Source organism: Galleria mellonella, unplaced genomic scaffold (assembly GCF_026898425.1).
Source record: "Galleria mellonella isolate WM207_F2 unplaced genomic scaffold, CSIRO_AGI_GalMel_v1 utg64, whole genome shotgun sequence".
NCBI lineage: Eukaryota > Metazoa > Arthropoda > Insecta > Lepidoptera > Pyralidae > Galleria > Galleria mellonella.
Window position 1 is genome coordinate 9,075,842 of NW_026442133.1, and position 26,107 is coordinate 9,101,948.

Here is a 26,107-nt window from a genome sequence, read left to right on the forward strand (position 1 = left end):
ATTTAAGGAAAAATATTTTTTTTTTATATTGGTATGTTGTTTCCTTTTTATTTAAGAAAGCATTTTGGTTGGAGTGTTTTCTTTCTCAGATATTTCAAATGGTGACTTAAATGATCAAAAGCTCTTAATGCGAACAAATCTTAAAATATTCTCATTCAACACGAGTTTAAACATTTTCCGATTTCTTATAATTACTTGTACAATTACTACTTGATATAATTGAAAATATGAAGTATAGTTATTATACGTAATATACTGTAATAATATCGTAAATGTAATAATAATATATTTTTAAGCGACTTTCAAATAAAAGAGATGAGAATTATGTTTTCATGTTGCAAATATTATATAAGTTTTAATAATTTGAAAAGTTCTTTAACTTGCTTCTATCAATAACATTATTGTTAATGAAAGTTGTGTAGGTCTTTTATTTAATTTAAAGTTATAAAAATTTAAGCAACATAAAGAAGAATGAGGATGTGTTCGCTTGTATTTATGCCACCGTAAAAAATAACCACTTGAAAATACCGTATTTATAGTAAAATAAAACGACCGAAAATAAATTAGACTTTAAAAGCCTTAAAGCTGTGTTGTTAACAGTTCCTATTAGACACCTTTTGTTAGGATATTATGAACTCGTATTTACTTACCTATAAATTAAAAAAGTCATATAGATCCATATAATACGTATACTTGTATTGGAAATATTTTTTTAAGAAGCTCAAACTGTGGAAATAAAAATATAATATAATTTCTTGATATTATGGTTGAAAATTCTATGGCCAGATTAACATTGCCAATGACAAACAGGAAAATTTGTGATAGGTAACTTATGGGATATCGGATGGACCAGAGAAGTACTTAAAGTTTCAGTTTGATGAGATATCAAAATGTGGTCGATAATTTGGTCGTCAGATCTGTCCCCCACAGAAAGAAAACCATGTTAAACACTATATATATATATATATATATATATATATATATATATATATATATATATATAATACCATTTTATGTTTATTTATAATAATATTATATTAAATCAATCTATTCGCTAGAGAATAAGCTATCTAAATAGTTATTCTACATAAGTTCGTGGGACACAAATATTTTACCTTTATAAAAAATCTAGTAGAATCCAATATAACATTTTAGGTACAATATTACAATTTTTTGTATTCTGCAGGTATTTGACTGATATGTGATGACTATAAATAAGTTTGTAAGACATCGTTGAGATCTTATATTATTATTGTCATACAAAACTCAATTCAATAACGGGCATTGAACTGTGGATATTGGTTTATTTATATTTTCGCTTAGAATATTTATTACTAATAGGAAATAAATAGTATTTAACATACAAGTATAATATATTAAATCGGCTATACTCACATATTAACTTTGGGCTTTATGTTAAATATAACTCACTATAGTGATATTCAATAATAATATTTGTAACACCGAAAGGTATATATATTACGCACGCATAGTAAGTACCTACGCCGTGAGATCCATCTAAACGTACAGCGCAGGCGCGTCGCGCGGTAACCGCGCGACCGACCAATAGGAGCGCGCCTCTTACGCTCGAGAAAGTTCGCGACTAACGAACGAGAGAGTAGTTGGGCGATGAGTGTCCTACTGATATCATATAATACTGTTTTGTTGTTAAATGTTGTAATATGTTGTAATACAATTTTCAATAAATAACGTGTTCACCCGTTACATTGGCGCTCAACTAGTGGCCGAACCATGCCTAGACGAGGCGCGAATCGTCCAGAACTGGACAAGGTAGTAGAAGACGAAGAGCTGCAGGAAGTGGGCGAGCTGACCAGTGGAGTCCCCCCACAAACGCACCCTCCGTCGACGTCACACAACCAGTCAGTGATGGAAGCATTCGCGAGGAACATGGAAGCGTTCACAAGGAACCAAGCAGAAACAAACAGGACTCTCATCGAAACACTGTGTTCAGTATTTCCCCAACCACTGAGATCGTCTACACCAGCGACGCCCGAAACGACTGCGGCGAGCAGAGCCACGCCCGTCCTTCAAAGCGGCGACTTCAGTAGGTGTACGGCTCGATTCCACGGAGAATCCAGGGATAATGAAGCAATAGAGGCATTCATCGACGCTATCCTGGTCTACAAGGAATGCACCAGCGTCAGCGACGAGCACGCGCTGCGCGGCCTGCCCATGCTGCTGGGCGGAGACGCAGCGATTTGGTGGCAGGGCATCAAGAGAGACGTGCGCGACTGGGACGAAGCCGTTCTCCGCCTCCGCACGATGTATGGAGCCACGAAGCCGGGATACAAAATATTCCGTGAAATTTTCTCTCAAGAACAACCCGACGACCAGAAGAGTGAAGTTTTTGTGTGTAGGGTTAGGGCTCTCTTAACTAAACTGCCATATGAACTTTGTGAAGCCGCGCAAGTGGACATTGTGTACGGCCTATTATCATATAAAATTCGTAAACGTGTTCCGCGCGATACTATAGTGTCCCTGGACAGTTTAGCGATAAAATTACGCGATGTAGAGGAGTCCATGGCGGAGGTACAGTATAAATTGTCCGGGAAAACTGTAAGTAATACAAAAGCTTATAATAATAAAACAGCTGATAGGTCATTGAACCCGTCAACCTCCGTTGGCCCCGCGCCCCCTTCTAGTGCAAACACGGCTCCTAAAACACAACGACTACGTTGTTCGTATTGTAAAAATTATGGGCACCGTCTAGAAGATTGTAGAAAATCCAAACAACAGCCGACCGGCAACAACGACACGGTCCGTTGCTATGGTTGCGGACAAGCAGGCGTTATTCAGTCAAAATGCGGAAACTGTAAAGATAAAAATGTCTATTCTAAAGGTCCAGATTTCAATTCGGCAATTATAGATAACAACCATGCCTATGTTTATAACTATAGTACAGACAAACCACGTTTGAGTTCGCCGACCAATATACCTACTTGCATAGGAACGGTTTCGAATAACGAAAGGGCGTATTCTGGAGAACGTCCCTATTCTGTAACAAATTTTGATTATAATAAACGATGTCCGTATTACGTAGAACGTCCTTATACTTTATCGAGTGATAGTTTTAATAGTCGTCGTCCTAGTAAATGCTTTAATAGTAATGATAGTGAACCGTCGTGTACTAAATCGTATTTTGAACCGGGTTCGATCCCCGATAAATTTCGATTTCACACTTTTTCATCCGATAACGTTAGCTCATCAAAGGCTTGTCGCATACCCTCCCGCGAATGTATTATGAATCCAATTGAGATAAGCAACGCCTTTATGGAGTCTGACCGGGAGCGACCCTTGATCGACATCGGTATTGGGGATTTTGAAGGTGTCGCCATGGTGGACACCGGTGCCACGCATTGTATTGCTAGCCCGATGCTCTATCGTGTGTTACAGCGTAGTAACGCACGTTTCTTAGAAACGCAACGTTCTATTCGTTTAGCCGACGGTACCGCAAAAGTGTGTACTGTGTTTACTAGCGATGTTATTGTTAAATTACAAAATCGTAGGATACTTACCACATTTTTAGTCATACCCGGAGCGGATACAAAGACGCTTATTGGAGGAGACTTTATTCAAAGCGCGGGTATGGTGCTGAATATACCTCAACGTTCATGGTATTTTGTAGATGAACCTGAGCGCAATTACGATTTTGTGCAAAGTTACAGACTCCGGTCGGAGACTGACGAGGACATGTTTTATGTTGACACTTTCCAGAACTTAAGGGAAGATGAGGGCGCCGACCTCTCAGAGGGCCAGCGCGCCCAGCTTAATAAGCTACTAGCCGAGAAGGTAGATCGCTTCGCCGCGGAAGGCGAACCTACCAGTTTCATCACTCACCGCATAAAGGTAAGTGAAAAGCAGGAACCCATCGCTTCGCCGCCGTACCGCATGTCGCCTGGGAAAAGGGCGATTCTTGAACGAGAGCTGGAAAAGCTCCTGTCCACTGACGTGATCGAAGAGTGCGAATCACCATGGGCAGCTAACGTGGTTTTGGTGAGTAAAAAGGATGGAGCTGCGCGATTGTGCATCGATTATAGGAAACTCAATGCGGTTACAGAACCCGATCGTTACCCTCTGCCGCGGATGGATGATGTGCTCCACGCTGCTAAGACTAGCAAGTTTATGTCCACTTTGGACCTGCGATCTGGGTACTTTCAGGTCAATGTCGCTGAAGAGGATCGTGACAAAACTGCGTTTGTCACGCCATTAGGCACCTATAGGTTTAAGCGTATGCCTATGGGCCTACGCAATTCTGGCGCTGCATTCCAGCGTTTAATGGACAGATTCAGGTCTAACCTGCAAAATGTCTGTCTGCTGTGTTATTTAGATGATCTGATTGTTTTATCTGATAGCTTCGAAAAGCACATTGAAGACCTTAATGCCGTCTTCGCCAGGTTAGAGCTATTTGGATTGAGAGTCAACCGGGAGAAGAGTTCCTTCGTCCGCAGCTCTGTGAAATTTTTGGGTCATCTTATCGTTCCAGGCGGAATCGAGGTCGATCCTGACAAGACGGCCGCTATTGACAACATGCCAGCGCCGAAGAATATTACGCATCTAAAGTGTTTTCTGCAAACGTCCAGTTGGTTTAGGCGTTTTATTCCTAATTACGCAGATGTGGCGAGGCCGCTAACGGCGCTTCTTAAAAAGAACAGTGTTTGGCTGTGGACCACAGACAGACAAGCTGCGTTTGATCACATCAAAAGGCTGCTTGTTTCGGCTCCGATACTTCGTCAAGCCGACGAAAGACAAGCGTTCATCATTAGGACTGATAGTAGTGGGTATTGCCTCGGGGCAGTCCTAATGCAGGGGGAGGGCCCGGAAGAGCGCCCTGTTGAATACGCTAGCCGTCTCTTGACGCAGGCTGAACGTAATTACACAACCACCGAGAGGGAAGCTCTCGCTGTAGTATGGGCCGTAACGAAATTCCGTGGGTATATTGAAGGCGCCGAGGTCATCGTAAAGTCAGATCATCAGCCGTTAAAATGGCTGATGAGTGTTAAGTCGCCGAGCGGACGTTTAACCAGATGGGCGCTTACTCTGCAAGAATTCAATCTTCGTATTGTATTCCTTCGTATTCCCCAGGTAAATCGAACGTCCTCGCTGACACCTTATCGCGTCCGGCATGTCCCGAGAACTGTGATCTTTGTCAGGTCGTTGTCGACGTACCATCAACAAATGCTCGCGATTATAGGAGATTGCAGCTGCAAGACCCCGACGTTCGCAAAATCCTCGAAGATCTGGAAGCGGAAGACGAACCGTTTAGGGGGAGACAATGGTCCGACCGTGGTTATGTTATTTCAGACGGTGTATTATATAGGTACGGACCTGAAACTGATGAAAGCGACGACGCTTGTTTAGTGGTACCTGCCAGTGAGAGACAGAAGATCCTCGCCGATTACCACGATGCACCGACAGCGGGCCATCTGGGAGTGGAACGTACACTCCAACGTGTAGCATCGCGATATTATTGGCCAGGTATGAGAGCTTATATTGCAGCATATGTAAAAGAATGTGTACCGTGTCAGCGATACAAGGTAGATACTCGTAAACCAGCGGGACTTATCCAGTCACCCGCTGTAACGCAACGTTTCGAGGTGGTTGCTGTGGATCTTTTTGGTCCCCTTCCGGAGACGGATGCTGGAAACCGATGGATACTCATTGTCGAAGATGTCTGTTCGCGTTGGGTAGAGCTGTTTCCACTAAAGAGTGCCACCAGCATGGATTGTGCTAAAATCTTGATAGATGAGGTATTTTTAAGGTTTGGGGTCCCTCGCAGGATGGTCAGCGACAATGGCGTTCAGTTTGTTAGCGAGGTCATGCAGCAGGTTTGCCATGTCTTCAAGATTGAACAGTCGTTGACTCCGTATTATCACCCCGAGGCGAACCCAGTCGAGCGTAAGAACCGCGACTTAAAGCCGCAACTTGCCATCCACGTGGGTCAAGATCACGCTACGTGGGATTTGCACTTGACTACTGTGAGATTCGCTATGAATTCAGCTGTAACTCACAGCACTGGCTACTCGCCAGCCATGCTGATGTTTGGGCGAGAAATGCGCGCCCCTGCCGATGTTGTCAACGATATGCGTGCTATCGCTGACAACGACCGGTTCATTCCGAATATTACGCCCTATCTCAGGAGGCTATCTACAGCCCTCCTGGATGCGAGAGACACACACGAAAAGAGGCAGGCATATTACAAAAAGTATGCCGATGGGGCTCGACGTGCTACTCCTGCATATGAGGTAGGTGATCTAGTCTTGCTAAAAACTCAGGGTCCAAACGACGCCGGTCGAGGGCAGACTCCCAAATTCATCCCTAGGCGCGACGGTCCTTATAAGATAGGCAAAGTGTTAAGTATTTCGACTTACCTTTTAGAGCGGAGCAACGGAGAGGTATTAGGGAAGTACCATTCGTCGCAATTGGTTCCATTTGTGGGTCAATTGCAACAGCCTCTGCAAGAAAAGCGCAGGAGGGGACGTCCACGTAAATCATAAAAATCTGATGCGAATGTCCAGGTGCTACTCCAAACGCAAGGGCGCCTTGTTTGGACTAGAGGGGGAGGCTGTAACACCGAAAGGTATATATATTACGCACGCATAGTAAGTACCTACGCCGTGAGACCCATCTAAACGTACAGCGCAGGCGCGTCGCGCGGTAACCGCGCGACCGACCAATAGGAGCGCGCCTCTCGCGCTTCGAGAAAGTTCGCGACTAACGAACGAGAGAGTAGTTGGGCGATGAGTGTCCTACTGATATCATATAATACTGTTTTGTTGTTAAATGTTGTAATATGTTGTAATACAATTTTCAATAAATAACGTGTTCACCCGTTACATATTTATATAATTCGATTAAAGATATTAATGTTGTCTTAATATTTTAGAGTAATAAATGTCAATAATATTACAGTATAAAAGACTATTTTTAATATACTACATGATTACATTAACATTTCATCATCACTATAAGCTGTAAAAATTTGTATACCTATATACATTAGTCGAAATTTAATTTAGACATATGTGTGTATTACGTTTACATATTTTGTGGCATAATATATTTGCTGTTGTAACTAATTTTATTAACAGTGCATTATATATTGATCTTATATCATTAAAGTTTAAGAATCTTAAAGTATTGTGACCTTTATTTTTTGCAGGAAACTATAATCAGTTATTCAATAAATGAATAGCACTCCGCTGATTTTGTTTTTTGTCTTTAGTGCAAGAAAAAAAAAATAGAATTTAGAAATCTTTTGCTATTTTTTAAATACATTAATTAGTAGTAACATACAATTGACACAATATGGTATCAATTGTCATCAGAAAGTAATGTTATGTTTCATGAGTCCCAACGTTTACACTGTGAGACCGATGATACTTAATATATATGGTGTAATTAGTAGATGTAAGTAAGTATGTGGTATTTATATTAATATACAAAAAGGTCAAAATATTAATTAATGTAAATATTATGCTGATGGGTATATTTACATATATACATAACAATATGACAATTAGAGATGGAAACGTTACGAAATGGAAAATTTCTGTACCTATATATAATGCACTACGTAAAACAATTCCTATAATTAATTTTTTATGTTTTTCCATGGTTAGAAATTAGAAAACAATTTTAAAATAACACTTTGAAAATCAAACAGATAAAAATGTAGATGTAAAATACGCAATATTATTATTATTTTATGTACTATTATTTTTAATAGTATGTCAATATTATTGTTTATAAATTTTACATAGTATAAAGAGATTATAGGAAATTTCAAGCGATGTATAACTTCTTAATATGTTTTAATTTGTATGTTATGATGAAACGTGAACGATTTTTACGACATACATTACATACAACATTATATTAATTGTTACAGACTATAGATAAAATAATAATGCATATAATAAGATATAAATTATATTCATATTTTATTATTTCTGTGTATTTACAGATGGTGGTCAATTCTTGTAAGGAGAACTACAGGATGATTGAATATATGGGCTTTCTAACGATAAACCATAAAATTGTATGACGTTACGTAGGTAAATGTTGCTATAAGGTTTCGCTGCCAATAATGTCGAAAATAGAACACGATATATTGTAGTCGTTTGTCAACCGATATGCATATTACGTAGTTCGTTTAAGGGCTTATGTTATTGTATTTCGGGTATTTGTTATTGTGAAAAAAAAAACGGAAAGCTTGGGGATTGATAAAGAGTTTTCTATGTTTTCTTTTATGATAAATTGTTTAGAAATAAATGAACACGGACGAAAGAGAGATATATGTGTATGTTCTTTTTTTCTATGAATAATTTTGTAAATAATATTTAGTAAATAAATATGATCGAGAACAAACAGTTCACCGGAGAAAGCCAACACATAATAAGAATGCGTGATTGTTATAAGACATCTAAAGTAAAGGCGTTGATGTAAACAAGTAAATTTTGTTTCGCAAAAATACTGCGACTTCAAATATAACAAAACTAATATAGAACCAAATCTTATCGACTGCAAAACAAAATATATAATTAATTTAATTATTCTTATTTTAAAACCAATAAAATGATCCAAAGAATGACTTTTGAAAACTAGCATAAAACGAAGAATATATTAGAATGAGCTGAATTCAAATATTAGCTTATTCATATTGTTTTCTTACACATTCAAATACGTGTAGGAAAACAATCAATTATCGATGTAGAAACAAAGCGTTTCTCGATTTATATAGATAATATATACACTGTCTGTCACTGAATCTCGAACAGCCATTAACCTTGTTATTCAAAGTTTCCGGGCTTGTTATAATAATATAAAATTTAAAGGTTGATATAGCATCGGCAGTTAGAGACGACAAAATGTTATCTACATTTTCTTTTGGTTAAATATAATACTAGTGTTTACTTGTGACTTCGTTCGTGTGATCGGCATACTTTGATTGACCCAGATAAAAAGAAACCTCTATCCTCCATCTTTATTCCAAATATACCGTGTATACCAATTTCATGATGATACTTCTAGTCCTTAGGGTGTCACAAACATGACATTTAATTGACATATACACACACATATATATATATATATATATATATATATATATATATATATATATATATATATATATATATATATATATATATATATATACATATATATATATATATATATATATATATATATATATATATATATATATATATATATATATTAGAATTAATTTCTGTTATTTATTTATTTCTGTTATATTACTCTCTGTATATATATATTCGATATTTTATTATTCGCTGCAAACTAGTTTGAGCAAAGACAACACACGGGACGCATACGAACTAGGCTTTGGGTCAGCCGTTTTCCGTATCGTTTTTATATTAAGAGCTTTTCCTAGTCCCTTTCTCTGCGAATCAGTGTCTCTACTGATATTTGAGCTTTACCATGCTGCTAAGTTTATCCTGCACTTATCATACATACCTACGTATTAAAGGACAGTGAGTTAAATATGTACTAGCAGGATTACCTAATACTTGCACATACAAGAATCAATAATCTGTAAGTCCGTTATGTTGTTTAAATTGCAGCCTACAAATGTACATATGTGGTTGTATATATACTCGTATATACTAGCCATCTTATATAATATAAGGACGATACTGTATCACCACCAATACATGGGCCATTTACCCTGCAGCTACAATGGGGGATTAATTCACCACATTGAAGCTTTTATGATGTAATTGTGGCTAATAATGGTGTGTATTTTTAAAAAAAACGTATTGTATGAAAAATGAAATGCAAAAAAACGCAATATAAAGTCACATATAGAACAAACATAAGTTCGCTCTACCATTTCTATTAACGTTATTTACCATTACTGAAGACTAACATATTAATTTATTATGTCTATTAAAATGTAAGTTAAACTTAAGGCAAATTGTTTCGCTTAAAGCAGTCACATTTAACATAGATTCATGGATTAATTTGGTATACAAACATTGGTTTTTGTATTAGTGCTTTTCTTATCCTATGCGATTCTTAGTATAGGATCAATTATAGAATACTAGATCTATTTATTTATTTAAGGTAAACATACAGTTTTAAAAACAAATAAGATAATTACACAATTAAATAATACACCAGCCAATAAAGTTTGCACAGATTAAGGAAAACATACAAAAAGGAACATTATTATTGAAAATTAAATAATATAATGAATGAAATGAAATTAACGTAATGAAATTAATTAATATTTTTTAAAGATAAAATATATGTAGCAATATTACAATTAAATAAGTCAATATGGCAATGACGATTGTTATGCGTCAGGCTCTGATTAGGAAACGATTTTTAGAATAATTAATAATGCCGCGGCTTTATCCGTATGTATTTTGTGTAATTATTATATGGTTTGTATAACTCATCTTACAAATATGTTCATGTATATAATGTAAATCGTATGACTGCCTATTTTTATTCTTAAATAACAACTAATTTCACTTGAATAGATTTGCTGGAAGTAATGTCTTATTAGAGATAAGTTCGCCTTTGTACATTACGTTGAAAATTAATTGTTTTTATCAGTATGATTGTATACAATAAAAAATAAAGAATCCCTCTACAATTACTCTACTGATCACTTGGAGTAAGCCGCAAGTAAAAAAAAAAGTATATAAATTACAAAATTATTAAAATTTCGTTTAAATCCGCCCAGCTGTTTAAGAGTGATTGTATAGCAAGCATTAAAATTTTCACATTTATGATATAAGTAGGATTACTCCGTATGATTCCTCTATTGCGTTTACTTGTGCGAAAAACTAGAAATATAATATTTTTATATATTTAAGAATATACCTTAGATGCATTACATTTATTCTTTACAATATCCATCTTATAAAATACGAGTATAAATACATGCATATACAATAGAGATAGCCTTCTATATGTATTCTTTGTCGGTAACTGTATTTTATTGATTCAATAGGACCTTTGTTGTTAAGACTATCCCAATGTAAACGGTTTTACCTTCCAGTATTTATTAGGAATAGATTGATATTTATTTGTTTTAGATTTCTTTTGTAGGTATACCAATAAATATTTAGAGTTTTCTGTGGTTCGTGTGTTTAGCTACTAGTTGATTCTGCTATTGTGACGACCTTCAAGGCGTAGTGGTATGTGGCTTTGATTAAATGAGATCTCCGGTTTGATTCTCGGTTATGCTAGTTTACAAAAGTTCATTTTATAAATTCATTTTTATTTTGCTTATTTTTTAGGTTCGGGCTTAGGTATTACGGGATATTTGTTGTTTAGTATTTCATATTACAGGATAACATATGTCTTAGTTATAATCTAATACAGGAAGGCTAGCAAAGGGTGCAATGGGCGGTACAGTGTATTTTGTATTGGCCATGCTGTTTATGTTTATAATCCATCAGATTAGCGGACATTTAGTCTAAGCAATATAATAATAATAATTATTATTATTATATTAGCCGTTAACTGTCCACTGTCGACCATAGGTTTTTCTCATAAGGAGGGATTATCCCTGTAGTTACCACGGTTGGCAGGCGGGTTGGGAACGAAAGATACGCTTTGTACATATTTTAGGAGGGACGTTTCTGCCCTTCCTTTGACCATTAAGTTCCCTTAGTCGCCTCTTACAACCCCTGAGAACGGGGAAAGGGGTGGCCTATTTTATACCGGGACCGCACGCAGCATATTAATAATGTATCTTATTACATATAATTTTTTTTTATACAACTTAGAATGGCAAACAAACTGACGGCCCACCTGATGGAAAGTGGTAACCGTTGCCTATAGACATGAGCAGTACCGTGGACATAACAGAGTATACTGTTTCACCCACGATACCCCCCATGCGTTGCCATTCCTGAGGACTCAGGTGTTATTCTCCCTTCAAACAGAAACACAGCCATGCAAACACAACTGCTTCACGATTGAAACACGAATGGGACAGAGGTACCCAAGCAATCGACTTTTGTTTTGTACAATACATTTAGTGAGGATTTTAACAGTGTTAATTATTAATTATGTTAAACGTATTTATTTAAGTAAACGATAATGAATTAATTAAAGCCGTTTAGCCTTTTAAGCGCAATTGAATAGCAAATATCTAAGCGTCTTTACAATCCTCCATATTTATTATTTTATTAGGAAAAAAAAATTAATTGCATTGTGATATGGATTTGCTGATCATTCGATGTCCCTTGTGCTCATTCAACACAATCCATTATGTTCGTACAGCAATAATTCATTGTTTTATGGACGTGGCGCGGAAGAGAATATATGTCGTTAAAGAGCTGTCTGTATAATTAAAGATTTCTAGAGGCTTCTAGATGGGGTTCTCATGTGGTTAACGATCCCCGAAACGAACGATGTTCGCAATGTTAGTATGCCTTTATGTCTAGAATACCAAGCGTGTATAAAACTAGGCACATATACAAAAATATGCTTGTGCTGTGGGAATAAATTCTACTAAAATAAGAAATGACTGTTAATATTTTAATGTAAGAACAAACGGATTGCCTTTCGTGTATTTTAGTCGAGAATACATGACTTGTTATGGGATCATCTCGCGTCATGGCCGCTTATGGCTGCTGAAGGTCTCGGAAATTTTAACAAAAAAAGTCTGTAAATATTTTAATTTGTATGAGTTTAAATAAGGCGGACGATGCTCGGCATAGAATAGGTCATCCCTTTCTGACCCGTGGGTGTCGTAAGAGCCAACTCAGTGAAGGTGAGGGTTTGACAGCAGCGTCCTTCTTAAAACATCTCTAAAGCTCTAACTGCGGTTGTCGATCCGCCTGCTAAACGTGGAAACTACTGGCAAAACCCCCCAAGTGGGAGGCTTGTGTTTAGCAGTGGACAGTTAAAGGCTGATATGATGATGAAGATGATAGTTAGATATAGGTACATAAAGCGAAAACAATTTGTATTGCAGTTTTACTCGCGAAACTTATGTGACATATGGCTAATCTTCTGTTTGTTAGTATGGTCCAAATATGTCCCAAATTTGCTCAAAGCCGTTGAGTCGTTTAAACGTTATTAAGTGAAAAGCATCTAAATATTTTTTATTTATATAGAGCAATTATAATAAATAGTAACTACGTCTAAGCTAGTAACTAGGTTAAATAATACGTCTGAATATATGGAATTCTATACCCTCATGTATAATGTAAGAGAAAAACGAACTTGCTTTTCGACTCCTTTACGTAAGTTATGTGTTGTAACAAGATAAAACAAATATTATCATGATTTTAAATAAATAGTTAATTAATTAGTTCTCACGAAACGTAAACGTTGCTAGTTTATGATTTAAATAATAAAAAGTAGAATAAGAATAAGGTTAGGGTAGAAATTTTGTGATTTTTAGATGAAATTGTTACGAAAGTCGCAGTAACTACGATGACAGCGCATTGTACTTAGTTATTCAAGATCTAATTAAACTAGCGACATGCCGAATAACTTGATACCTAAATTCATTATCATATGTTTAATAAATTTATTTTTTACAATTTTAACAATCGCGTTAATCTGTGACACACTTAATAAATTTATTAATCACTAATTTAATAAATTTATGTATCTCAGTGCAGAGAGGATAACAAAATTGTTTTTTTTTTTTACTTTTTCTTTAGTCCAATTAATAATAATGAGACAACTAAAATTAATTTGCAGATTTTTTTGTAAACGGACGTGAGCAACCAAGTAGGTATGTTATTTGGCTAATAAAATTAAAGTAAAAAGTTAAAACCATTTATTCGTGTAGGGCATTTTTTGCCACTTATGCATGTCGTTTTATTTACCATCTACTCTGTAAATGGAATATGCGTAGGTATAATTAATGTTGAGTAGGTAGTTTTTAAAAAAGTTTAGAGAATCGATAAAAACAGTACTATTACAAATAATATACCTAGAAGGGGATATGCGTGAAATAACTATTGTAATATCAAAATAAGTAGATATACTTAGTTTTCATATATATTGAGGTACACGCTTGGAATTATCTCTAAGATTACATAATATTTCGAGTGCTAACAATGAGATGTCGAATTTTTAAAACGGGATTTGAAGTTGTATTATAAACGGGAGTTGTATTATATTATTTAATTATATCATCTTTATCATAATTATTTTCTGCATCGTATTTTTTTTGTAATTGAAATGGAATATTTTTCCTAAAGATAATATAATAAGATATACGTATATAGAGCTTACCGTATTAACTTGGCGGTTACAATGAGCAGTGTTATATTTCACCCAATAAATTTATTATATGAAACTAGTTTTATTATTTATTATCGACCTCGTTCATGCAATTACGATATATTGATATACTAGATTAAAAAGTAATTTATATATAATATTGTCTCAAATGCTATGCCGGTAAAATACCAAGGTGTAACGAAAAATGAATTCACTTTCACATTAATAAAAATGTTAGTGTCTATTCCTATACATATGTTCGCTGAAGTTATAAAGGTCCAAGAAGTTAATAACAGTAGTGAAAATAGAATTTTAATATTTATATAAATAAAAAATAATTGTTGAATATATTATATGTAAGTGCATCATTTCAGAATGGTTATACCTATTTGCCTCATTCTTTTTTCGTTGTGTTTATAATTATAAGGACAAGGTTTGTATAAAAGAAACTAAAAAATCGTACGGTAAAGTAAAAAAGGTGGGTTAAAAAATGACAAAGAATTGTGTGTGTATCTGTGTGTATGTGTGTGTGTTTTTGTATATATGTGGACTATTTTATACTATTTTGTATGTATGTATGTGTATTTATAATAATACGATAAGTCTATATTGTTATTATTAAATAAGTATTATAGTTATGAAGTTACTATTAAGTAACGTCATATAATAAGTCACACTGAGAATGCCGTAGCTGTAAATAAGTAGAAATTATTAGGTTTCTTTTCGTCTGATGATGCGCGAGTCAAGTATTTTGATGAGACATAGTTGAGTAGCGATACCATGAGTGTAAACATATTAAGGATAGAGGACTAATCACTAATAGGGAAGGTTGCGTGTTTATATTAAGCAAATGTGTATTATGTAAACATGTCTGTTAATAAAAAAAGATGACTTGACGGCCATACGCATTAATATGCGTATCATTATTTCAGTACTCGTATATCCGCAACTATTATCCGATTACGATGGATATATATCCGTCCTTAAGTACAGTAAGTACTTACTTGCATGAATAGGTGTTTTCTGTACTTAAATTACAATTTACATAATTGCCATTAAAATAAAGAGTACTATCGTAATAGAAATAATTTTATTTTTTTAAACTGGCATTGAGTATTTCTGCACATCCTGATGGTTGACTAGTAGAGAAAGCTTATAGCATAAAGTCTGCCTTTTGCACCACATTTTAATTATCAGTAAAGTTTAAATAAAGTAATAAACAAAAATCGTTAAGGTTTATTAAGAGTAAAGTTTTATGTCTAATGCAATTGTACTTTATAATATTAGTAATATGCTTGAACTGAGATCGAGGAGAATAATTATTTAAAATTCTCTGATGACTGTCGTTAGTAATATCAAATGGCCAAGAAGTAGGAATAATAAATAACTAAATTTGCTGGAAGAAATCTCTTATTAGAGATAAGCTATCTTATTAGAGATAAGATGTGTATAACAATAATTACTAGTACCGCTTTCGAGTATTCTGACACTTCCCTATGGTTGACTGGGAGAGAATGCTTTTAGCATTAAGTCCGCCATGTACACATATTTGTACTAATGAATAAATAAATAAATAAATAAGCTCGCCTTTGTACATTATGTTTCAAATGAATTGTGGTTAACATTATATTTTGTGTACAATAAAGAATAAAGAAAGAAAGAAAGTGTGTTCTTTGGTTACAAATATTTTTATAACCAATAAATTTTTATACAATTGACATTCAAAGGTTGACTGGAAGAAATCTGTTTTAATTCTATATATTATAATTTCAGACTTTAAAATAAAGTGTTACAAACTAATAAACATAATTTCTTCATGTATGTATAAAAACCACATGATTTAATAAAACGTGTTGTTCTTTAACAAATTATGAAAAATTTAAACAAGACCCTAACATCTAGAACTATTGAGAACAATTTGTTTATTAAATTGTTCCGATTGAAATTCTCATTTATGCGAATAAAATAGAAAGTTTTAGAAACATTTAGAATCCTTATGCTGCGTAGTTCGTACTTTGTTAGGAGAAGAGAAATTAATATTGTTATTACAAATTCCAAAGTACCTAGATGCAATTTATTTTTCAAAGTTGTATTTAAATAATTTATCTTAATATGTTTGTGTTTACGCATATGAAGTTGGATATACGCCAAACGCAATATGAAAGCTTATTGATATAATATAACGTTTTCTTGTTTGAGAAATAAATAATAATCAGGAAATACTTCTATTTATCAAAAGAAATATTTATCTCGCGATCTATAAAATTTTAAAACGTTCTTTATATATATATATATAGTTGTGAATATTTTCCACGAATTTGTTTGTTATGGCATTCCGCCATAGTAACCTATTACCATAGGAGCGTTTTTAATTTAAGTATGTTAATGATTCTTGAAAGCGGATCTCTTATAATGATGACAGATTTTCCAAAAACATAGTATATTTACAGCAGAATAGTTGATTTCTTAGAACTTACAATGAAAAGATATGTTTGGTATGTTATTTTTTCGTATGACATCTCTAGTATATTTGTATCTTATTTTACGTAATATAATATAATTGTAACTACACGATATCTGTATATTGAAGATATTCAAAAGAAAAGAAAAATTGATATGAGGGATCTTATTAAGGGCAACAGCAATCAAACAATAATTTCTAGATATTTTATCGGTCTGTTTCGGATAGCATGCAAAAAATACTGCTCCAAATTGGATGCGGTTTTCATTGTTGTATTTCTGAGGATCTCAATTAAAAACTGATTATATTTTATCTTATAAGAGAGCTTTTCCGTTATATATTTTACTTCAGAAAGCCACGCAAAAATCTTGTAGTTGATATAAACATTATTGTAACATGACAAAATTATTAGGAACTATATTAATAGGAAAAAATTATACTAATGTCATGTTATAAGTACTAATGAAAATTGTAATGTTATAAATGAAAAACTAAAATTTTCATATATTTATAAGCAAAACATATTTGTATTATTTATGAGCCATAATCTGTAAACACGTTTATAAGTTATTTTTGTAGTGTCATGATTATAGCTTCACTCATTGAACGTATAGTGTTATTTTTTATTGAGTCAAGTTTTAACAGAAAAAATAAGCATAGGTAGATTTGTTGATTTCATATTTTAGTAAATTACTCATCTAATTTATAGACCTTTAATCGGTAAGGAGGAGGGGAATTACCGCTTTCAAAAGATATTTTTTACATATGATACCTTCGTCAATTCTGAATCGACTTTGATAAATCATTATTTTTGTAATCGATAGTGTTTACTTTGTAATGGTCTTATATTAATATTATTATGACTCATCATAACATCATATCAATTTTTAACTATCCACTGCTGAATATGAGCCTTCTCCTTGGGGGGGTTTTGCTAGTAGTTTCCACGCTTGACAGGCGGGTTGACAACCGCAGATTCTTTGGTTTGGAAATGTTTTAAGAGAGACGCTGCTGCTCATCCCTAGTCCTCCCTTATTTGGCTCTTAGGACACCCACGGGAAAGGAAGGGATAGCCTATTTTATGCTGGGACACACACGGCCTTTATTATGATTAAATAAGCAAAATCGTAAATTGTACAATTTCAGAAATTCTGTTGCAGTATAATGTATACAGATCAGTGTATATAGTGCATTACAGTTCACAATCATGCCAAAATTCCGCAAAAACACTTATCTATTTCATTTTAGAAAAATAATATAGTAACCTAAAAAAATCAAAATTGTAGAATCAGAAACTTCTGCTATGCGTTGTTATATCAGCTTGTTTTTATGTAGACAATTGATTTTTATAACTTTGCTCATAAAGTTTATATGCCTATAAATATTTAGTTTGTTTTTTATTTTTCAAGTCATCCAATAGATACTTAAAACAACTGTACAATAAAAACAACTATTTTATATTTTATCTAATTTTGTAGCTGCGAGGGCGATAGATAACAATTTAAAGAATATCAATCGTCTAGTTCAATAAGCAGTTGAAAATATAGCTGTTTAGCTATAATACAATAATGTAAGGATTATTTACATATTATGTGCTCGCCACGCTTGGCACTTTTAATGACTCTATCGGAAGAGTCATTTTCATTTAAGTATGTTTGAGAAAGAAGGCGTTGGATGTTGATATCTTGTTGTATTTCATGCATGTTATAGTATAATGTATAACTCATATAATATAAAATTATGTATGTATAAAGGTATAACGTATCTATCGACATATTATTTGCCAGTTGTCCAGGGGCCTGATTTAATTAGAGCTGCTTTCCAACAATAGGTATTATTAGTATTTATTCTTTTTAAATTTTCATACCAATGGTATTTTTTATTGCTTTTAATAGTGACATAGAAAGAGTAAGTATAAAAAAATTCTGGTGAAAGAAGCATTTAAAAGATTTGGAATATTTCCTGAATGTTGTTTAATCGAGGTTCGATAAATGAAATAGTTGTTTTGTAAAATCCTCCGATGCAATTGTACTTAGTTCGTTAATTATACGTATTTACTATGAATTCGGGTAGGTGCATAAAGTGAATAATGGCATCATGATTTATTGTAGCAACTATTTTAACCTCACGGGTCTTTAGATTTGAATTTTCCAATTGCACAAAATGCCTTAGTTATGAGTCGATAAAAGCGAGCATAGAGTTTACAACTAAAATCTGTGATTAATCTTAAGATTTATGTTGACTAATATCATTACATTTTTGTGTACCATACCTTATCTCTAAATACTAAACCGGTATTAAAATCACAAATTAATAACAATTTATTTATCTCGTAAATTAGGCAGAATAAATTACGCATTCATCCAATGCGTAAAACACGCAAATAATGTAACGTGAAACGACGTAGCGATTATGATAAGTAAATAAATTTGCCCCACCGTGGATAATTTAATACGAATCATATATGTATTTATGAAACCATGTATCTTTTAAAAGAAAATAATTTTTACATGTTTTAGTATTTTTATTTAATTTTCACGACTGATTTTTTATTATGTTGGTACCTACTTTACTTCATCTGAGGATTATATTTCTTTGACGATAGGAGATTTATCGGAGCATGAAGTTCTTATAAAAGTTATGAAACTCTGAGCTATATATTATGCATATGTAATGTATGTACACGTGTATCACAATATTATTAAACTATGGTTCAGTGAGTGAATCGCAATTTTAATAAATATCTATCTCTATTTTATTACGATAAAGGCAATACAATAAAATTTTATTTTATTTATTTATAAGACGATTGGAGACAAGCATGAGACCTGCATCCTCTCATGCTTATTGAGATGTACATCAAATTGATATTACAGTAATGGGACAGGAGTATCTCAGTCTAGAAGATCAATGGGATAATCTGTTACTATATTAACTTCGCGGAAATCACGGACTCTGTGTTGAGAGTACATAATCGAAGATAGAGAAGACTAGTTATTAGTATTTTTAATACACAATCGGAACATAACGCGATGTAAAAACTTTTACAGGTAAATAGTATATACATACATGCTTCTTTATTTTTTTGTATTTAAAATATGGTAAATAACGCAAAAGTTTAAAATTAACTAGTTATTTTACGAGTATTAACTTTCCCACTATTAAGTTGTACACTTTCAGATACTGTCAGATGAAAAAAACTTGAGATTTCTTTTAAAGTTCGAATACAAATATGTACTCGTATTTGGCATTAACTGTACATATTTGTATTTGATAGTTTGTATTCACTCTATATTCTATACGGAATAAATTATTGACTATAAATAAAAACAAAATAATTATGTTTTTGTATTTAAGTTTACATATATTTTCCCTGCCTTACTTGCGTACATACACAGTTTAAATATTCTGCCCTTGCACTTCTTACACATTTTCCCTTAACAAATCAAGAACCAAAAGGATATAATATACAATATATCAAAATAGTCTAAATCATATTAAACTTGAAAAATAGTAATCTGTTGAGGAATAGTGCATACAAAAATAATTAATTAGCTTGGAAAACCATTAAAGCGCTCTCACAGAGTTCCTAGAGGACTTGTCAACAGAACATTCGTTGAGGTAAACTTTCCTTTAGTAACCCCTCTATCAGATTTTGTCTTTTCGTTCTATTCTCAATTGCATGATTATCATGAGAAATTGGGTAACGATAAATGAGAGAAATTATTATCCCGAAAAAGTTAGGTCCGCTATTGTGAAATAGAGTTTTTTAAAACATAATATGGCTAGAATAAAAACATATTCGTAAATTCATGAAATTATTATTTCTGTACAAATTTCTTTACCTTAACTATCATTAATATTTTTTGTAATGGTTGATTATGGAATGGTAACTCCTTCTGCTGTATCGGTATACATTGGCTGAGTACCAGTGAAGGATGATACTCGTAGGAGAGTATGTAAGCAGACCAGTTGTTCCAACGTAATAAATTAAACGAGAATTAACTACAGTGTTGGTCTATTGTTCCGGCATAGAATGGGCCATCCCTTCCTTTCCTGTGGGTGTCAAAAGAGTCGACTAAGGGAACGTAATGAGATGAATAACAGCGTTCTTCTTAAAATATTACTACTCATAAACCCTATTTGCGGTTGCCAATCCGCCTGTCAAGCGTGACAACTACTGGTAAATTCCCCTTATGGGCCTCCGCCTGTGTTCAGCAGTGGATAGTTATCGGCTGATAGGATACGATATGATAACGACGGTCGTTTCTAGAAGGGATTGCGTGGAGGTTGACCTGATAGGTTGTATTGTTAGTAATGGGGCCGCTAGATCTCGTTATTGACAATCCCATCCTCACTATCTCATTTTTACTCGCGATTTTGTCTGTGTGACAGGGATATATTCACTAAGCGGGAAAAAAGAAACTCATCTCATATACCTAGTATGTGTATACTAAATTTCACAGTGATTGGTTTAGTCATTAAGGCGCTAAGAGATAAAGAAACAAAAATCACTATCATATTCATAATATTAATTAAGAGTTTGGCATAAAATATTAATATTTGAAAGATACTTAAGAATAATTTTGTCTGTATCGTATAACGAATATTTGCAATTGCTTTTCATTAATGAGTCTGAGTTGACATTTTTAATGAGTTTGCGTTTATGAATTTTAGATTTTAGAGAGCTTTTTTAGGAAACAGTATTTTCTTTGTCTGTGTTAGATATATTTTTTTAAATTGTATTAATTTTCTTATACATCTTGTGACAAAATGTGTACCTACATTTATTAATAAAAATCAGACTAACTACTTTAAAAAATAATAAAATGTTAAAATTGTTATTATAATAATTTATTATAATGATACTTGAATAAAATATATTGAAATTGTAAGAACACGCGGTTCCGCTGGCTTGTTTAGTCGAATTCAGTCCTGTAATTATAAAAGATTGTTATTTGGGTGGGGAGACACTTTCTGTCCAACAGTTGAACAGAGCGGAGCTTCCTGACATATCAAGAATGAACAAGTTTAGTAAAACCACGTGGTAATTATATAAAATATATCACAATTATTGTTGATAGAAGTTCTAAAGCAGCTATAGTTAAATAAGTGTCAATGGATTAACAGAAGTTGGGTATTACTTGTTATATATTATATACTAAATAAAATAAGTAAATATGATATAATAGTATGATTTTTAAAAATCAAATGAACTGAGTGTACTTGTATTTCATTTTTATTTATTGCTAAGAGGCTTATAACTTTTATATTGCTAGAGAATATATCATATACATGTAAAGTTAGGATTACGTAGTTAAATTACTATGAAAACCCTACATAAAATATTATATATATTATAGATAATAAATAATACAATAATTTGATTTTACCTGCATATTTATATACACTAATAACACATAACACTATATTGCCGGTTAAAGTGTCTATTATATTTATGTATGTATAGTTCATCTTTTATTCATCGATTATCTAGGTGTATTGAAGTTCATTAGATACATAAATGTATTGATGTTCTAGTTCTTATAGATTTGGATGTCTTGTTGTAAGGTGGTCAATTTATAAGTGATAATAATAATATATTTCTTTACTGCACTAAAACATACCGTAAAAATAACAAATTAGTAACAAAGCTAGCTTGGATATTAAATAAGTAATATTGGATATTAGAAAAGTAGATACTCTTTATTGTTTCCTTCAAAAGATTACAGTAATAAACTTATTATAAATACGAACAATGATAAGAAATTTATTAGAATATGGATCATTCCGATAACAGATTCAACAAGCACATTTCCTAAATATTTCTAAACATATCGATAAAATATATGAAGTTTATATAAACGAACAGATATTTCTATATTATACAAGTATAGATAATGATTGTATGATGGTCTAATATGATGTGATTAATATGAATAATGAATGACTTTGGTGGGTACATTTACAGAGCTGAAAGAAAGCAGCATTATTGTTTGTACTAAAACGTGGGGATAAATTAGATGCGATATTTTTATTGATATTTTACGAGCGATTGCAATGGGGATCGCTAGCTCTTATGAAATTGAGGATGGCGTCCACTCGATGTAAAGGGATTCCAAATTAAGATGTATATACTACGATGTTTATATTAAAATTAAAATATTGCTTTAATATTTTAATATATAAATAGATTCCATATACAGACTACAATGTCTAGATCCACTTTATAAATAATATAAGCAGTTAAAATTATTAAAGTTTTTTCTTAATTCTAAAAATGTCTTTAGTCTGAAAGTATTATGTTAATAATACTTAGATAAAAAAAAAAAATGCTAAGCACCCTCATAAAAACCGAGTTTTTTTACTTCTTATCCACCGGCTTTAACGACTAAAATAGTGGTTATAAATTTTGACATATTGGCTGGCTACAGTTGGCTACAGTACCACTAAAATGTACACTACAGACCTTTTCTTGTATGTTTTTAGGGTTAATAATAATCTACGATAATCATATGATCTTTTTTATATATTATTATTTTATTTTTTATATAACATCTATATATATATATTAAATTAATGACTACATTGTAAAGTAAATAATGCTAATAATTATATTTGATGGAAGAATATTAACATATAAATTTTAAAATATACCTAAATTTACATGTAACGATCCACAGAGGAGGGGAAAATTAATAGGAAAGTTGATAAGTACCTACGTTTTAATTAAGCGTCAAATACCTAAATATTTGCACAAACATTTTACGATGACTAGTTGATGGGAGAGGACTGCCAAATTCTATGATTTCATAGATTTTTATTTGTCTTTCAGTGTGTATAAATAAGCGCCTTTTTCTTACAGCGCATATGTACCTATACGTATTTATTTTTAGTTGACAAATGCAAGGTATGTAATCGCTTTTTTTTGTAAGTGGGTATGTAGCTGACCTTGAGGTTGGATTTTGTATTTTGGTAATAATTTAATCTAGCCAAAATCAATTTTGGCATATGAGATATGAATTGAATCCTGTTATAACAGACATAGATTAAACACAGGTTGTAAACAGTTAATTTTTAATGTTGTTAATTTTTCCTGCCAAACGTTTTAAAAAATCTATTAAACCGATTTCTGTCAATTTGGAGTCTCTATATAATATTTATATTGAAAATGTTTCAAAGATTGACAAAATTTATAGTGAAAGTGTTTGCTGCAGATTTTATAAATCTTTATTTGTTTTTCAATATTACTCTTAGTAAATATCGAAGTTGCCAATGCGATTACTAAATGTCAATACAATTTAATGCCAATAACAATCTTATTACTACTGGGTAGTAACATAAAAACAATAATCAATTCCCACTTTGTGAAATTGTAGGCTGGTACAATAAATATGAGTAGTTGCTCCTAAAGCATAGTAATAAGTAGCAAAAATATAATAATAATGGCATGTTTACTTTTCATATGAATTCAAATACGTGCGCCGTCTGTCTCTAAATAATGTTTATGTATGTTAATAAGTTACATTTGAGAGTAAGGAGTCTAATAGACGATAGGTCTAATAAAAAGCTTTTGTAATAGTAAACTGCAAAGGAATCTGTTGCTTTTAAGTCCTGTCTTAATAAGACGTAAGTCATTAGCGTGCCAACATAGATATTTTCATGGAAGTGTCAATTGTATCTGGATATTTATACTTATGATATAGGTAAGATGTCTACTAGACGATAGATGCTTTTGCAGACAATTTTTCAAAGTCCCAGCTATTACTGAGAGAAATCGAGGCGTATGATTGAATAGCTGATGGATGCGATCAAGCGAATAATATGTAGGCATATTTTATTTACTATTAATAACATGTAATCTATAAGACTAAAATATTTATGATTTAAGTAAATTACATTCTACCGTATTACATAATAATTGATTAAAAGGAAAACTTATCGTCCAATGGTGCCTTAATTTTTTTTTTGTTATTACTGCACTTGTTTTGGTCATATTCACAGACAGTCAAGGTGAACGGGTACTAGAGTTTTGCTTCTCTTTACACCCTTGGGGTTTTCCCTCAAGGTCAAAATCAATATTAAATAAATTCCATTTCAATTCATTAGTGTAAACAAATTAAGGGTGATAGCTCATTATAAATAGTGATCATAATTTGATATAATTTTTAGTGTTCCGCTAATTTTTTATATAATAATTTCTCACAGTTTGTTTATATATAATTTCACGGGTAAGACAAAAATGTAAATGCACAACAATAGGGCTCGTTACGAATCAGTTTTCTAAAAAAAAAATGAACCTATCGGTTACTTTATGCCACGTAGTTTGTGCACTGTTCGGCATTCATTCGATGTGCTTTCCAGAAATATGAGTCGAAGATAATATAGGTGACAGGAATTGAATATTTAAATATAAATAATTAATTCCTAATATGTTAGCAAATAATTAAATTTCAATTAGTGACTGCTCTTATCGCATAGTAGTCTAGATTCCATTTTCTCGACTTTTCATACTCACGTTTTTCTTTCTTAAGAGTGTTATAAGTTTGCAGTATAAAAATTATGTCTATCTGTGGTGTTATATTTTATAAAAATAATTTAATAAACATACATTTTCATAAAGAACATCTAGCTATTCATCTTTACGAATTGATAATTTGCAACTTTTTTTGAGGTGATCGCTTCATTAATAGTAGAGTATCCTACATTGTTCGCTTTAATGGAATTCGTTATTCGGGTACACATGGGGCTTATCCTAATTAATGCATAGAATCCTATTATTTTTTCTATGAGCATATGTATTTTATATGGACAATGGACAATAGCGTGGGTGCAACCCACGCTAGTAAAAGACAAAGAAATGTAGGAAATAATTATATTAATTACACTTTATTTGCGTTATCATGCAGTAGCGCCTCTAATAAATGGAGATTAAGGTTCTCTTCTATTATTATAAATAACGAATAATAAAGAATAACAGTTTTTTATTTTAATCTAATATCATTGAACTAAATTATTTATTTTTATATTTTACTATACATGCGAATTATATATACTTAGTGATGGAAAACAAATATATATATATATATATATATATATATATATATATATATATATATATATATAGGCGAGTTTTGTAAGAGTTTTCTTATAGCAAATCCTAAGAGAAAAGAAACACTAATGTTAGTGAATAATATAGCATATAATATTTGACAAATAAAAAAATAGATAAATTATTAATATAGTTATATTATGTATCTATCATTGAAACTATAAATTTAGGCTGGCATCTATCAAGTTAACGATAAATTAAAGGGCAAGGTCGGGAATACCCAAACCGACCGTGACTAAATGTGTGGGAGTGGTAGCACAAAAATAGTCTGAGACTATGTCATTTAT

At 32.5% G+C, this 26,107-nt stretch overlaps 2 protein-coding genes across 3 annotated transcripts in view; both read left to right on the plus strand.

The window, feature by feature from the left end:
* LOC113509311 (pyrokinin-1 receptor-like) overlaps positions 1-26,107 on the plus strand; it is a 105,609-nt gene that overhangs the window by 31,687 nt on the left and 47,815 nt on the right. The window lies entirely within an intron of this gene.
* LOC128201869 (uncharacterized) lies at positions 1,628-5,514 on the plus strand. The gene has a single exon (XM_052900147.1). The coding sequence runs from the start codon at positions 1,753-1,755 to the stop codon at positions 5,377-5,379; it is 3,627 nt and encodes a 1,208-aa protein (XP_052756107.1). The 5' UTR covers positions 1,628-1,752; the 3' UTR covers positions 5,380-5,514.

Bases quoted from the DNA above. Each gene is read 5' to 3' on its own strand.
- LOC128201869 (XM_052900147.1), top strand. From the start codon at position 1,753: ATGCCTAGACGAGGCGCGAATCGTCCAGAACTGGACAAGGTAGTAGAA.